The sequence below is a fragment of the Myotis daubentonii genome, chromosome 17 (assembly GCF_963259705.1).
Source record: "Myotis daubentonii chromosome 17, mMyoDau2.1, whole genome shotgun sequence".
Lineage (NCBI taxonomy): Eukaryota > Metazoa > Chordata > Mammalia > Chiroptera > Vespertilionidae > Myotis > Myotis daubentonii.
In genome coordinates this window covers 19,942,288-19,958,734 of record NC_081856.1, presented here as the reverse complement: position 1 = coordinate 19,958,734, position 16,447 = coordinate 19,942,288, and the positions used below count along the sequence as shown (strand labels likewise).

Genomic DNA, 16,447 nt, shown 5'->3' with positions numbered 1-16,447 from the left:
TAGTAGCACGAAAGATTCTAGTATCCAAAATTTTATTTTCTGTTTAAAACAAACCATCACCCTCACAGGTGAATATGTTATCTTAGGTATGTTACTATGAAAGACGGGGCAGAGACGAGTCTTTCTGCGCAGGTTCTGTGTTTCTCTCCTCTCTGTTCCACTTCATCCAGCTGTCATCCTCCAGGAGCCCTCACCTCTGGTGCCCGTGGTGGCGTGTCCATCCTCTGTCCTGAAAACACTGGTTCCTTCCTCTGAATTCAGTCTCAGTTACCACTAGTCTTCCGTCTTTCTCGACACTGTTTTGAACAGGAATATTTTAATTCTACATTTGATATTTCTGTATTCTACCCAAGACTAGAGTTCCGTTACTACCACAATCTGCAGTTTCCTTAGTTTTTTCAAGAAGTTGTTTTTAAGAAATTATGTTGTTTATTAAAAACAAAAAGTTATTAAGAATATAGTTGAGGCCGAAACCGGTTTGGCTCAGTGGATAGAGCGTCAGCCTGTGGACTGAAAGGTCCCAGGTTCGATTCCGGTCAAGGGCATGTACCTGGGTTGTGGGCACATCCCCAGTGGGAGGTGTGCAGGAGGTGGCTGATCGATGTTTCTCTCTCATTGATGTTTCTAACTATCTCTCTCCCTTCCTCTCTGTAAAAAATCAATAAAATATATTAAAAAAAATATATAGTTGAGGAAGCATATTAAATAAATATTTGACATACTGATTACTCTGTAAATATTTCCCAAAATTTCAATAGATGGATTAATTTCTATCTACTTATAATTTAATCTATTTGTTGTATAGAGCTGTTCAACAGAATTTCTTGACCTACTCTATGAAAGATAGGTAGAAATCAGAATTAAATTAGCCTATTGCATCAACAAAGAGCCACAGTGATTTTTTTCAAAATTTAATCTTAATCCTTTATTGTAGGTTGATGAGAGCAAATGCATGTAACCGCTAACTTTTTTATATAATCTTTCAAAGAATATATATTTAATCAGAGCATTGATACTATTCCTTATAGATGTTTTTACCTTTGTTTAATCTCATGTACTTTTTAGAAATTTCATCACCCATTCCTCCCCTTGTAGGTATAAGAAAGTGGTAATTGAAGCGTTGCAAGCCAAACATATTTCCCTATTCACTCATATTCTAAATAAAACTAATAAAGCTTTATTTTCCCCTCTCTAAAATCAATATGCATAAACTTGGGCGAGAATTTTCAAAATGCAAAAGGCTTAGAGGCCAGGAAGACCTAATTGTATAAAATGGGAAGAAATTGACAGTTCAAAAGAAATCTGAATTTTATTCTCAGCCCTAAAAGACTCCCATTTGGAGCTGCAGAGCAGTGCACATTAAATTTTTTATACCCAAGTGATTACTTAGTTACCATGTAGTTACTGAATAGGTTCAATTATATTGACTTTTTTTTGTTTCAGTTTCTTTTGCTGCATTTTGCCCATATTGTTACAATATGTCTAGTAATTTGGTGTATTCTATCATACACAGAAATACTGACATTGAATTGCACAAGCCAAGATCCTGGGGAAGGGCTAATGTATTACTGATGTGATTTTGTTGTCAAATACAACTAGTAATTAATTTATCATTTTTAAGAGTATTAAAATGTTTCCTAGTTTAAATAAAACCAAACATGAATTAGCGAAAGCATTGTTGGAATATGTAATGCTTGTGCATATTATCTAGCTCAGTGGTTCTCAACCTTCTGGCCCTTTAAATAGTTCATGTTGTGACCCAACCATAAAATTATTTTCGTTGCTACTTCATAACTGTAATGTTGCTACTGTTATGAATCGTAATGTAAATATCTGATATACAGGATGGTCTTAGGCGACCCCTGTGAAAGGGTCATTCAACCACCAGAGGGGTCGCGACCCACAGGTTGAGAACTGCTGATCTAGAGATGCAGAAGAATGAATGGCAACAAGAAACACCTGAGAACCACTTTCAGGCTGACCTTACATAACCCTCCTCTATGGACATTCTGTGACTAATGGGCAGTTCCTTTACTTCCTTACCAAGCCTGTGACAGCCGCCCTTCTCTCCTCCTTGCAGGACAGAGGTCAGGTCAAGGCAGCCCCTTCAGGATGACCTTCCTTTCCTTGAGAAACCCCCAAGCAGGCAGCTTTCCCTACCAAACCTGTCTCCAGAAGAACCTCCACTGAAGACGCCCCTGGCCAATGAGGAAGCGCTGCAGAAGATCTGTGCTCTTGAAAATGAGCTCGCTGCTCTCCGAGCGCAGATTGCCAAAATTGTGACCCTGCAAGAACAGCAAAGTCTCCCTGCAGGTCTGTAGGTCCTACATTTGTTTTAAACAGCGAGCTGGGAATCAGAAGCACGTCACTATAATTTTAGAATTTATTGGCAAATAACAGCTATAAGTGGGAGTTATTCCTCTGCATAGTCCAGGCCCCAATCAGGCTTAAGTGGTTTTGTTTGTTTTGAACAATCTTGATGCTATCAGAGAGGATAAGTGGGTGTATTTGGAAAATACTGAAATTCCTGCACTTGAATTACTACCTAGGTGAATGCTATGGGGAACTTCATGGCACTAATCCTCTCAGACATGAGGCCATCTCAGCCCCAACAGGGCTGAGTGCTATTTACTTACCTAGAAGTCCCGAGGCAAGGACTTTGCCTTTCTACTTCCCCTTCCTGCTCTACAATGGGACCGACAGTAGCTACGTTAGAGTTATCATGGGAGAAAACATGGAAATGATTATAAAATGCCTTTAGCACATAGTAGCTACTTAATAGTCATTTTCTCTTGCCCAGAGTAGAAACTGAATTCAGGTCCTCTGACTCCTAGTCTAATACTGTTGCTTTATTTGTGTGGCATTATCACTTTGAATAAGAAACCATAAACTTGAAATCCTAGTCCATTAACCTGTTGGCAAATAGTGGTTGTTTTCCCCAGTGTTGTCCCAAGTCCTGGCTAGATTGAGGATTAAGCAACTCTGTCTAAAGGATAAGGACAGTACAGTTACTCTACCTCTGAGCCACTTGGCTTGTGCTCCTGGAGTTTAATGTAATCCAACCTTGTAAGGCCAAGGTGGACAGAGGGCAAATGCACTCAGAGGAGTAATGGTGTTAAAGGGAAAACCAAACATCCTGCCCCTTTCTTCCAGCTTTAAGTTGCAGCTCTCTTTTGCTTTACCTCCCTCTCCTGGCAGACTAGGTAAAGTGCCATAAGTAGTGAAATAATTTGGGGATTTAGGTTTGGTGGTCTGTGAGTGAAACTTTTTTACATCCCCTAATCAATGTAGTTCACCCCAAAGAAAACTCTCTAACCTCTAATTGTGCAGAAAGATGAGTTTTTAGGTCATTGTTATATAACCACTTTAACTCTTAGTAATTAAGTGTAACACTTTCTTTTAGTTAATCTAAATCCTTTCAAACACATTCTAGTCAATGGAGGTGTATAATGCTTAGAATACTGTATATGTGAATAATATATTTAAAATGAACCACACATTTATCCAATAGTTTTTTAAAAGTTGTTATAGTCCTAAATTATCTAACTGAATATAATGAAGATAATTATTTATCTCAAAGGAGTTACAGCCTGTGCCAGTCAGGCTTGACCATTTGATATCACAAAAACACTCCTGTTAAGTTAAATGGAACTTTTCCATCTGGAGAGTTTGGGATTAAATGATACAGTGACTGATTTAGATTTTAACCAAGTAACTGAAACTTCCTTTTTACTCCCATAACTAAGATTCTTTTAATGGATATTGTTTTCAGGCATATAAAAGTCCTTAACATGATTTAAAAATTTTATTTGCTTGTTACCATTAGGATTAAAATTAATATTTCCTTATTTCTGTGGGTGATTTAGATTCTAGCACATCTGTTACCACAGCACCACCTTCTGTCCCACCACCTCCCCCTCCGCCACCCCTCCCTCCGCCAGCGCCCCAGCAGAACACATCCGCTGTCGATCTGATCAGAGAGCGGAGAGAGAAAAAAGCTGGTGCTGGAAAGACATTGGATAAGCACAGCCCAAAGAAACCTGCTATGCCAAACATGCTAGAGATCCTTAAAGACATGAACAGTGTAAAACTTCGGTCAGTAAAAAGGTGAGGACACCTTTACCTTCTTTCTCGCTTCCTTCACTTTAATGTCTCGTTCCAGTACTGGGCTTCTTGAGAATTTTGCTTTATGATTACTATGAATAGTTCAAATTTTTATTTTACAAAAGATGGGCCCTTGTGGCTCCTATGCACAGTTAACTAAGAAATTAGCAAAATGAACATTTCCAGGTGACTTTTTCATTTTTCCCCCATTGCATTTAAAACCCTTTCATTTAGTAAAGTCTTCATTGTCAGCCATTCACTCAGTAAAGCCATGTTGTGTACCCACTGTGGTAGTCACTAGGCTTCTGGAATAGGATGGAACCATACCTTGTGCCCTGAAAGAACATAATCAGTGCTCTTGAGATGAATTGAGTGGCTATTAATTGGGCCTGAAATCTCAGGTTACACCTCACTGCTAGCAGTGTCTTCACTGAGTGTCTTCGGTGCTAGAGAAGTGCTGTCAGCATACTGACATGTCCCCTTGGTTTCTGCTCACTTCTCCAAGGTCAGAACAAGATACAAAGCCCAAACCTGTGGATGCTACTGACCCTGCTGCCCTTATAGCAGAGGCTCTGAAAAAGAAATTTGCTTACCGGTACCGAAGTGATAGCCAAGATGAGGCTGAAAAAGGAGTTCCAAAGTCTGCGTCAGAGGCCACTTCAGAAACAGTGCTGGTGAGTATCAGGTCAGGCTTCTTTCCTGGTACAACGTAGGTAGTAGTTCGAGCCATGTCCTCTGCACGATTCAGATGGACTTAATCTTTACATACAAGCAGATTACTTACAGAAAAGCATAAAGGAGGAATAAAAGTTACCCCCTGGTTTCACTGCTAACATCTCCAATGGTAAATTTCTCATGCTGCGTTTAATTCCACTTAAGCATAATGAAGTCAAATTTATTAAATAAAATTGATATCTTTGGACTATGTGTTGTGATATATAGAAATTCAAAGTAAAGAAAGATCATTTTCTCTTAGGGCGGGTGCCCTGTGAAAGTCTGCTGAAGAGGCTGAGTTGACCTGAGCCTTGCAGGATGTGTCATAGGTGGAGAAAAGCTCCCGTAAAATCTGCTCAATTCTTACTCTGTACACTCCTTTCATTCAAGTTACTGTCCTGGGGGACACCTGCTTATCTGGTCCAGAGAGACAGGTATCTTAGAAATTCTAGCATCTTTGAAAGTCTTCACAGACATTGAAAAGAAAACATTGTGGTACTTTCTTCTTTTACTCACAGAAGTAGAATTGGACTGAGCTAGAGCTTGCTACGATGATTGTACTTTTCTAGGAAGCAATTTGGTCAGCTCTTTGCCTTTCATTCTGTTGATGTTTTTAACAACCTGTCAATTCATAAAAGTTTTAATATCTGACTGCTTGGCTTTTTTTTTTTTTTTTTCATTTAGAACATACTAGCCCTTTATCTTTGGGAAGGGGTATATCATTATTGTTATATGAACCAATATATTTATTTATACTTTGTTTGTTTTCCAGTTTGGGCCACACATGTTGAAGTCTACAGGAAAAATGAAGGCTTTAATTGAAAATGTTTCAAATTCCTGAGAAACCTGGTTCAGCTGTTGGTTTGTTAGGCCCATTTGGCTAATAGAAATCAACACTGTTTAGTAAATACCTGAATTTAACATTCAGTAGTCTCCTTTTAACTCTACCTAGAGGATTAAGCACTAGCAAAGGCACACACTCTATCAGGCCAGTTCTGAAGTTTTCCAGAACATACTTATATTCTGATGTAATATGTTTTTAGTGTATAGTCAGGATGTTTAGGCTTCCAGTTTTGAAAACATTATATGGATTTCAGAATGAAGAAAGGACATTTGTAGATGGACGTTTTCAACTCTTAACACTAATTTATCTGTACAAATGTCCCATATGCATATATTTGGATATAGGCAGTCTATGTAAAATTATATAATGAGGGTGCTGCTATTTGTTTTCATTGACCATTTTACTAGTCATTGATGGAAGAGCTGGCGTGACAGTTTGTTGGAATGAAATATTGTTAGAACGAGATTGGAATCTTCTTACCTCAAACAGAACTTTAATCTTAGATTTCCTCTCACATTTTCTTGGAGATGGGGTTTGAGTAGGAACTCTAGATAATGCTCACTGCCATCCATTCTGAGGAAGAAAAAGTAGTTTGCAAATAGGGAGGAATCAAAGCATTGAATTAAAATAAATCTCTTTTCAAATAAAACCCAGAATATTCCATCTTTTTCTTTCAGTTTAATAAATGGCATCATAAAAACGACTAGTTAATACTTCTGGAAATTGTTGGCATAATGGAATTTAAAACTTTTAACATTGGTAAAATAAGTAGCTTTAAAATGGAACACTGAATAGGCAAAAACATGTCTTACAAGGTGTTCATCAGTCAGAATGCTGTTCTGTTGAATTACATTATGTGTCATAAACCTTAGCTATTAGAAAGTGGAGGAACTGTCTTTCTTACCTAGTGCTTCTAATGAATTGCTACAAGTGATCATTTTTAAATACTTGATAAATCTTCATGATTATTTCTGTTAAACTCAGCTATAGTTAATGCTGGAATCTCCTACCATGAGTAAATAGTATTTAAAATTGTATTTCCTCTACGGGGTGGGAGATGAAAAGAGCAGATAAGACCCTAACTTTTAAGTTATTGAAAATATGTGCAATGTTTTAGATGTTAGCAAATATTAGTTGAGATAATTTACATGGTTTGGTTATTCAGCTTAAATTTGAACTGCTGTTGATGTACATTGTTTCTAATTGTTTCATATGCTTTAAAAATTCTGCCCTTAAACGAAATTCATAAAGTTCATCTGACACACATATTTTGACCTAAGAAATTTACATTTGTATCAGTATTGAATTTTGGCCAGTGCTCCAATAGAAGGAAGTTATTGTTTTGAAATAAAGAAAACTTTGTCCATGGACTATATATATTTTTTTCTTTTTTATGATAGGTAAGATTCTTTTATATTACACAGGAGCTTATGAGTCATTTGCTTTCTACGTTTTTCAAGTGGTAATGTATTTCTTCGAATAAATTATGTTGTCCCTCATTCACTTTTCTCTCAAAGCGATTTCAGCATTAAAACAGGGCAGTCACTTGGGGTGACTTTCCTCAGCATTCCACCCATCACCTCTGGGGTTGCTGTAATCTCTTTTTTGCCTGCGCCCTCCGCCTTCAGTTTCTGGTCTCTCTTCCAACACAATACAGAAGTGAATGATCTTAAAAATAGTTTAATTCTGTATCTTATAGCTGAGGTTTTAAAGTTAAGTAACTGATAGAATGTTTTGTTTATTATAATTCTGACTAGTCCAGGGCTCACTACACACACACAGTCTGAATCAGAGAAGACTGGACTTGGAGTATGCATGATCCGTGGTATGTGATCCCAGCCAAGTCACACCTCTGTTTTTAAAATGGGAATAATGCTTAGTTCAAAAAATTGAGATTAAATGAAATAATGATTTTGAACACACTCTAGTAGAATGCTAAATAAGTTGTAAGTTGTAACTTACATCATTTTATACGAGGTCACTGGTTTCCAGTAGACTGAATTCTGGCACCTGCACAGGCTTAGGGTGGAGGACTTAGTCTTTAGTTCTAGTTGTCTCCCAGGTCATAGGCTCTTCTGTAGAGAAAGCCTGTCCTCTTGTGAATTCCTGTGAGTAAGTGGTAAATAAAACATCAAAAGGTAACAAATACCAAGAACAAGTACTTTGAAAGAACCATCCTCCTGGTAACTTACCTAAAAATAGACAATCTCTGGGTTAGAATCTGGCTGATGGAAGTTTAAACTTTCAGGCTTTAACCCAATAAAGTCAGCTCCGGCATGGCCAGGCAGAGCAAGATGCTTGGTTTAATGACTGTTGTCACAATTATTTCTTATGGGCTTTCAGCCATTCCTAAGTCCTTTCCCCTTCTCGTCTTAGAGATTCAACATTCTGAGCTCCTCCACTAAACCTCTTTTTTAAAATTCTTTTGAGTTCTTCCTTGTCAATCTTGTAAGCATTCTAGTTCTTTATTGGTACCAGTGCAATCACTTGAGAACAGATAATAAAAATAGCATCACCAAAGAAGGATCCAGAAATGGTGTGTTTCCCTGTGAGACTGTCGTCCTTAACCCACTTCCTGTGTGCTAGATGCCTGAATGTTCCCACAGTGGGAACTTCCCAGACCTCTCCTCTGGCAGGTGCTCCGGCCCCTTCTGAAGCCACAGAAGGTTGGAGGAGAACATGAGTGTCATGTAGACATTCTCAGGAAGGTAAACAACAAGGAAACCAAATGGTGCCTCCCATTCCACACCAAGCAGCTCCCACAGGGAGTCCCTCATAACCGCTCTCTTCCTAACGGGAGAAGCCTTACTCGGAGCAAGGCCAGACTCTTCCTAACAGGATTTTACTGGAGCTGTGGAAAGTCTGCTGTTATTGTTGCCTAAGGACCAGGTTTGCTTTTTATTAAAGGGTGAGAACTACTCTGGTTGGGAAGTCATCTGAAATGTTGGTGTTAGCAACATGGATAGGGGAACACATGAGACTGATCTTGGGGGTCAGGTTATCTGAATACTCCTTAACCCACTCGAATGCAAACTGCCCAGCATCCGAACCTCTGCCTTCCCTTCCCTTCCCTTCTGGAAAGGAATACCTGGTAACCTTCAGACTGGTCGGTGACCAGGAACACAGCTTTGATAAGCTGGTCTAATCAGAGTCTCTTTAGGCATTTGAACAGGAAACTTGGACAGAGTGCTTGTTGGTACCTGGAGCTCAAATTAGGATGTCATGTAGGACAGGTATGTCCCTGAGCCATTTTTACAAAACATTACGAGGAAATGAATTAGGCATTCGTTTGGCACTTAACTATGTATCAATACATTACAATACAACAAATTTTACTGGTTAGGAAGCCACTTAAAAGATGAGGTAACTTGCCTAAGGAGCTCCAGCTAATAAATGACAAAAACCCAAACCCAGGTCTGTTTAGCTATAAAAACTTTTCAAAACTACTTTATGCTGCCTTTTTAAGCAGAAATCAAGGTGAAGAGTCAAAAGCCAGATGAGTGGGAGGAATGGCCAGACCATAAGGCTGGCTCCCAGCAGCCCTCACAGGTTTGTCTCCATTCCCACGAACACGGATCCTTAGGACAAAGTCCCGGGAAGCCTGAAGAAATCTGAGGACGTCTCTGTTCCCCACAATGGAAAACTAACCCCCTTATCTTGTGATGATTCTTAGGTGGAAATTCAAATGTTTGACTAGGAACTTTAAACATTCCTTTAAGGGCACTTCCTTCGGAAAGTTAGATAAATAAGTTTCAGCTAAAATAAAGAACTTGGGATATCATGCAGCCTCCTGATTCTTTATAGGATATGGCTCAATAGCAAACACTTAGCCCAACCAGTGTCGCTCAGTGGTTGAGCACTGACATGAACCAGGAGGTCAGAGTTTGAACCCAGGTCAGGGCACATGCCCAGGTTGTGGGCTCAATCTCCAGCAGGAGGCAGCCAATCAATAATTCTCGTCATCAATATTTCTCTCGCACTCCCTCTCTGAAATCAAAAATATATTAAAAAAAAACAACAATAAATGTAAAATTTATGTTCAAGAATCTCAGCCGTGGCCAGGTGGCTAGGTTGGTAGGAATGTTGTCCTGTGCACCAAAGGTTGTGGGAACAATTCCCAGTCAGTACACATACCTAGATTGAAGGTTCAATCTCCAGTTGGGGCTGGAGGCAACCAATTGGTGTTTCTCACACTGGTGTTTCTCTTTAAAAAAAAAAATCAATAAAAACATATCCTCATCCTCAGATAAAGATTTTTAAGAAATCATAGTGCCCTAGCCGGTTTGGCTTAGTGGCTCGAGTGACAGCCTGCGGACTGAAGGGTCCGGGTTTGGTTCCAGTCAGAGGCACATACCTTGGCTGCAGGCTCCTCCTGGCTCAGGCCCTGGTCGGGGCGCTTGCAGGAGGCAACCAATCGATGTGTTCCTCTCATGGATATTTCTGTCTTTCCCTCTCTCTTACACTCTCTAAAAATTAATGGGAAAATATCCTCGGGTGAGAATTAAAAAAAAAAAATACAGCCAGCACCACAGTGGAGAAGACTCCTTTGTATTTCCTCTGAAATCTGCACCTGTTTGGACATCTGTAACCCAACAAAGGTTTCTTTGCTCCACACACCAGCACACCCACGAGACCCACACATCAGTTTAGAGGGGAGGTAGGGTGGGGGGAAGGGCAGGGACAGTGCCTGTAGACTTGGTTCACCTGCCACTGGGGCTAAGCCAGCAGCTCCAGCTAATGTAGAGGTGGAGGAGTTGGGGTCCAGCCCCCAGGGAGGATAAGAGGCAGAAGCAGCATTGGTGCCCGAAAACCTGGCTCCCTCCCTTGATTGTAGCAGCAGCAGAGATGCATCCATGGCTTCTGACCATAGGGAACCAGAGAACAGTGCCATGGTTCTCAAATCTGCCCCCCCCACCCCAAGCCATGTCATCCTCCATAGGTGACCCAGACACAGCAGGGACACCCCATCACCGCCACCACCACTGCAGGGGTGTAAGTAGTACAGGTAAGAGACAAAGTTGCCGCCGAAACCGGTTTGGCTCAGTGGATAGAGCGTCGGCCTGCGGACTGAAAGGTCCCAGGTTCGATTCCGGTCAAGGGCATGTACCTGGGTTGCGGGCATATCTCCAGTAGGAGATGTGCAGGAGGCAGCTGATCGATGTTTCTCTCTCATCGATGTTTCTAACTATCTCTCTCCCTTCCTCTCTGTAAAAAATCAATAAAATATATTTAAAAAAAAAAAAAAAAGAGACAAAGTTGCCCTACAGCCATCTCCTGAAACGAAAGAAAGACCTCTTAAGTATCATCCTGAAATAAGGAAGGTGCTCACTACTTCAGATGCACCACACATTAATACATGAACAACCAGGTAACACAGTAACATAAAGAAAATGACAATTCTTCAGCAATCAAACTCAAAGTCATGGAAGACTGTGATCTAAATGCCAGAGGATTCAAAATCGCAGTCATGACAAAAACCAAGAAGATCCAAGAAAACTCAGAAAGGCAGTTTAAGGAACTCAGGAATAAAATTAGTGAACAGAAGTACTTTACCAAAGTGATCGAGACAATAACCAAATTCTGGAGCTGAAGAATTCAATGAATGAGATGGAAAATGATTAGAAAGCATTGGAAACAAAGCAGACAATATGGAAGAAAATTAATGAACTAAACCATTCATTCTAAACACTGACACCTTGCATTCATTTGTACAATGTGGAAACCTGCCATATTGAATAACAAACACTTCACACACCAGTTTGTCACCCAAAACACTTTGATAACAGAGACCATGTTCTGGAACTTTTAATACCTTTATTTCATCCAGCGCAGTACTCTGCACACAACAGGAACTTGGGTATTGCTTACCACATAACTTCAGCATAAACAGACTAGTTTTCAGTATAATTTCTCTTGATAGCTAAAAAGTTAACATAATTAAACCACCAAGTTATTTATCCAACAACCACTTACTGATGGCCCAATTTACGTGAGCCCTATGCTGAGCACCAGACAAGATGGAGAAGAACTTGTCTCCCGCCCCCTGCCCCAGATACTCCAGTCAGCTCACCCCCGTCATTCCACTGTGGACCTCTGGGGCCTTCCAGAAGACAGGCTGTCTGCAGATCCACAGCAAGCAAGGAGTGGCTCAGACTCCATTTTGCACATACCTGTACAAACTTTTGCTTCCAATGTCTGCTGATCCAATGGTGTTTAATATGCACATTTATTTAAAAACATTACTAAATGCACAGTAGCTATCAGTCATTATATATTTTCCCAAGCAAAGAGGTACTGATTAGGAGGGGATTTAAACAAAATATCCATACATTTAAAAAAGTGCACATGAAAACATTGTAAATCTCTGATGTGAAAGTTTTAAAGTTTTAAGAAAAGTGAAAGCTTTAAGAGACAAGAAAGCATTTTGGAAAAAGAGACTGTTACAGGAATCTTCAAAGAACTATTAGCACCTCTAAACCTGTATGTTAGGTACAAATATATTTCCCAGGTTTGCAAAGGACTTAAAAGTTTTTTTATACAGAGAATCGTTATGAACCATCACATTTACAGAGTATAAATACTGACAGGAACCAGATCTTTGCTCATTCAGCTGAGGCTCACCAAAATTCTCTCTCCAAGGGCCTTTACCCCCAAGCATAGCAGATGCCCCCACAAATGGAGAACTGGGCCTGGAGCCCCAATGGGTGGCTACATTATGCTCAACAATTCTTTGAAGTCTCCTGTTTTATCTTTAACATTTTGCATTCCATCCCATAATATAGCTAATTATTTCAAATGTGATCTTCTAAATTATTGAACTGTTTTCTCAAATTTTTTCTAGAAAATTAATGCTCAAAGTGTTAAAAAGCAGTATAGATAGTGAGTCCCACATATACGTAACGTAACAAAAAAAGTTTATTGTGTGTTAGGCAGGAAATGAGAGCAATACTGAGAAGTCTCCCCCTGAGAGTGGAAATAAAACAATCCTTTGAATATCAGTAAGAAACAGTGGATCAGAGCAAAAGCAATTGACCAGACACAGGCAGATGGAGCCCAGGCCAGTTCCAAGGAGACAGGGCTGAAGGTACTGACATATCTACTCAAAGTGCCAATCAGACGCTGATGTGAAGCAGCCAATGGCAGAGAACCTCTAGCATCGTCCACAGGAAGAGGGAGCCCTGTTCCATAAACACGGCATCAGCAGGGATGGCCCCACAGGGACGGATGCCTGAGGCAGCTTGCTTCCCTTGCTCAGAATCCATGCTCACCAAGTCACCGGCTGATCACAATCTGGCTTCCCAAGAAGATCTTCTGCCTAAAGGGAGAGAATGATTGACAGTTACATATCCCATTGTAAATTTAAAAATCAACACTTTTTAAACACATCAGTTACTGTGAGCTTTGTCCATGTGAGTTTGCTATGAGATAGCTCCACTTTCCATGTGCTGACACACCAGGAATATGAAGCTTTAAAGATCTTGGATGCAGCCCTAGCCTGTTTGGCCCAACGGATAGAGCGTGGGACTGCGAACAGAAGGGTCCTGGGCTCGATTCCGGTCAAGGGCACGTGCCCGGGTTGTGGGCTCGATCCTCAGGGCTGTGCAGGAGGCAGCTGATCAGTGATTCTCTCTCATCATTGATGTTTCTCTCTCTCTCTCTCCCTCCCTTCTTTTCTGAAATCAATAATAATAAAAAATCTTGGATGCATCCAATTTACCAAGGTGATGCCATCTCATGACTGGCCAGTTGACTTTTCTTAGAAACATCCAGCTTTGCCACCATCAGATTTCTGTGCCCACACTGTCCAATATGGTAGCCACTGCCCCACATGGATATTGGGCATTTGAAATGTGGCTAGTAGGAACTGAGATGCACTGTAAGTGTAAAATACCACATTTCAAACACTGCACCAAAAAAAAAAAAAAAATTTAAACCTCCAATTGCTTTTGATAATTACATATTGAAATAATTACATATATATATCATATTGGAATAAATGATATTTTTTCTTTTTTAGATGTGGCTACTAGTAAGTTGAAAATTAGCCGAACCGGTTTGGCTCAGTGGATAGAGCTTCGGCCTGCGGACTGAAGGGTCCCAGGTTCGATTCCAGTCAAGGGCATGTACCTTGGTTGCGGGCACATCCCCAGTAGGGGGTGTGCAGGAAGCAGCTGATCGATCTCTCTCATCGATGTTTCTAACTCTCTATCCCTCTCCCTTCTTCTCTGTAAAAAAAATCAATAAAATATTTTTAAAAAAAGAAAGAAAATCACTTATGTGGCTCACATTATATTTCTATTGGGTGTCACTCTTCTATGCCAATAACGACAATGGGGTTTTAGAATCAGCACTGCATCCCTTCTATGGAACTGGACTTGTACAGAAGAGGCCCAGTGGAACCCTTCTTACGTTGATATCAAGCAAGTAAAATTAAGTGGCCATTTCTTATTACTATAAAAAGGCCAATACAAGTAAGTAGTACTGCAGTACTTGCAAGAGGTGCTGAGTCTTATGCAATTTCCAACTGTGGGAACAAAAGGCTGTGTGGGGTCGAGAGGTCTGGGCTCAAAAGCTGGCCTCTGAGCAGACGTGGTAACCAGGGCCTCAGCCTGCTCAGCGGTGAGGTGCAGATCACCCCAGAAGATTGTGCCTGCACCCAGCTCTGCCTGAATACACATCTGATGTGTGAATGCTACAGCCAAGAAGCTACAGCTTTGATTTCCTAGAAATTTAGCATTATGATTTCCAAAGGATTATAAGGTAAATATCAAAGATAAAATGTGAAAAGGTAGCTTTTTATTTATCAAAAGTTAACAGCAACAGGCACATATTAAAATGAGTATGGCAAAGCCTTTTACAAATGGCTTCACACTCAAGCTTTCTCCCAAGAAAATGGCTGTTGCAACAAACTGTAAACATAATTGATAAACAGTCTTTTACAGTAACAAGGGAAATACAATTGAACTAAAAGAAAGCACTGGTTTTTCTTAAAACTAGATTACAGTTGTGCTTACTATACATAAAACAATTTAAAACAAATTACAAAAGTGGAATGTTTTAAGTTTAAAATTAGTCCTTAGGTTTTTGTCCTAGAAAACATCTGTTCACATCAAAAGGCCCATCAAAGGGTCACGTTTCATCAAAAAAGGGAGAGGGGGGAGACAAGAAAACAATGCACTTTTTTCAAATCACAACAAGAAGTTTGGTCACTTAGCTTTGTGCATAGTTTAAGGCAACTGGAGCAATCTGTTACAGCTCCCGCCCCCCGCCCCCAGGTGTGGCCGCTCACGTCACATTCTAAAATAAATAAAAGCGTCCATGTCCAATCCTCTCCCACAAGGATAAATAGAACACATGCACAGTCACACATGCACAACATGCACACAGACACATCCGCCCATCCACACACAACATACCTCTCACTGCAGCGAAAGGGGCTTTAGGACCCTTGCTCTGAAGGACACACTTCCCCATCCCACTTTATTTCAGATTGGCAATACCCTGAGCTGATTATGGTGTTTTACACATTCCACCTTTTCTTGCATGTGCAGGTCAAGTGTACAGGAGTGAAAACAACATGCAATGTCTCCACTGCGGAATCATAACACAGCTAGGACACTGGCGCTCGGCCCCTCCCGCCCCAAATTAAAACTAAGCGTTAAAAAGAGTGCACTGCCAAACAGCACTGGCGGGAAAGCGTGGCGCACGCTGTGGTAGTGCACAGTTTTCAGTGCACAAATAAAACCAGGGCAAACGGGAGGCTTGGTGGCATCCAGAGGAGAAGAAAGGCAAACCAGGGGGAAGGAGCTGCAGTTGAAAGTTTGATCTTTAAAATTCTTAGTGGTTCCTTAGCAATTATGCTCCAAGGCAAATGTAGAACCAGTATTTCAGAGTGGATTTGTAAACATCAAGTCTGGCCAGAGGCAGCAGAGCTGGGCACTTCACATTTCCATTTTTCAGAGACCTTAGAGGGAGGTACAGACACACGAGGCTGCATGAGACTGGTTAGATTCCAAGAGATTTCTGCTGAAAGGTTCAGTTCAAGTTTCATGTTCCCAGAGTAGATGCTCTGAGCAACACCTGGCACTTTGCAGAACTTCCTTTGGAGTCACGCCTGCAGGCTTTGCAGATCAGGTTTCACACGCGGCTGCATCCATATTGCTGTGTTCAGGCCTCATAATTAAAAAGTGGGTTCAAGTGGCCGGCAGAGGAAATCCTGGCATCATCCACCTGGAAACCTGCAGCCGAGTCAGTTCCCTCACCTCCAGCCCCCGTGCCACCTTCTAACCTCCAGGAGACAGCCTGTCCCCGGTTCTGGGTTATGACAACCGGTTTCCTGAGGTAATACTATGAGTTCAGCTCCTCGAGTGCAGCTTCGCTGTCCTCACTGCTGGGCTGTTCTCTCTGCAGTCCCTTCCAACTGGCTTTGTTCAGCCCCACGTGTCCGAGCATCGTCTGGGACAGCCTGGTATTGGAAAACCTGGCCCATTCCGTGAATAAAGGCTCCACTAGGTATGTCATAAAACCTTAAGAAAAAAAGAGAAAAAGGTATCAACGCATGTTCTGAAATTTTATTTTTTAAAAATATACTCTTATTGATTTCAGAGAGGAAAGGAGGGAGAGATAGGAACGTCAATGATGAGAGAGAATCACTGACGAGCTGTCTCCTGCATGCCCCACAATGGGGATGGAGCCGGCCAACCCGGGCATGTGCCCTGACTGGGAATCGAACTGTGACCTCCTGGGTCATAGGTCGATGCTCAATCACTGAGCTACGCTGGCTGG

At 40.9% G+C, this 16,447-nt stretch overlaps 2 protein-coding genes and 1 long non-coding RNA gene across 10 annotated transcripts in view; 1 reads left to right on the top strand and 2 right to left on the bottom strand.

Moving 5' to 3' along the window:
- Positions 1 to 7,037, top strand: part of MTFR1 (mitochondrial fission regulator 1) — a 66,378-nt gene extending 59,341 nt beyond the window's left edge. For all 5 annotated transcript variants that reach the window (XM_059673030.1, XM_059673031.1, XM_059673029.1 and 2 more), the window contains 4 exons: positions 2,081 to 2,313; positions 3,867 to 4,107; positions 4,610 to 4,778; positions 5,591 to 7,037. In XM_059673030.1, the coding sequence (XP_059529013.1) occupies positions 2,081 to 2,313; positions 3,867 to 4,107; positions 4,610 to 4,778; positions 5,591 to 5,659 (712 nt within the window). In that variant the 3' untranslated portion in view covers positions 5,660 to 7,037. The remainder of the gene's footprint in view (positions 1 to 2,080; positions 2,314 to 3,866; positions 4,108 to 4,609; positions 4,779 to 5,590) is intronic.
- On the bottom strand, positions 6,070 to 9,176 carry LOC132220069 (uncharacterized). The gene is made up of 2 exons (XR_009449683.1): positions 7,855 to 9,176; positions 6,070 to 7,768 (listed from the first exon to the last, which is right to left on the bottom strand). It is a non-coding gene; the product is annotated as an uncharacterized LOC132220069 (long non-coding RNA).
- A 5,260-nt stretch (positions 9,177 to 14,436) lies between these two features.
- The window catches only part of PDE7A (phosphodiesterase 7A), a 96,530-nt gene continuing 94,519 nt past the window's right edge, over positions 14,437 to 16,447 (bottom strand). For all 4 annotated transcript variants that reach the window (XM_059673027.1, XM_059673028.1, XM_059673025.1 and 1 more), the window contains one exon: positions 14,437 to 16,188. In XM_059673027.1, coding sequence (XP_059529010.1) covers positions 16,010 to 16,188 — 179 coding nt within the window. In that variant the 3' untranslated portion in view covers positions 14,437 to 16,009. The remainder of the gene's footprint in view (positions 16,189 to 16,447) is intronic.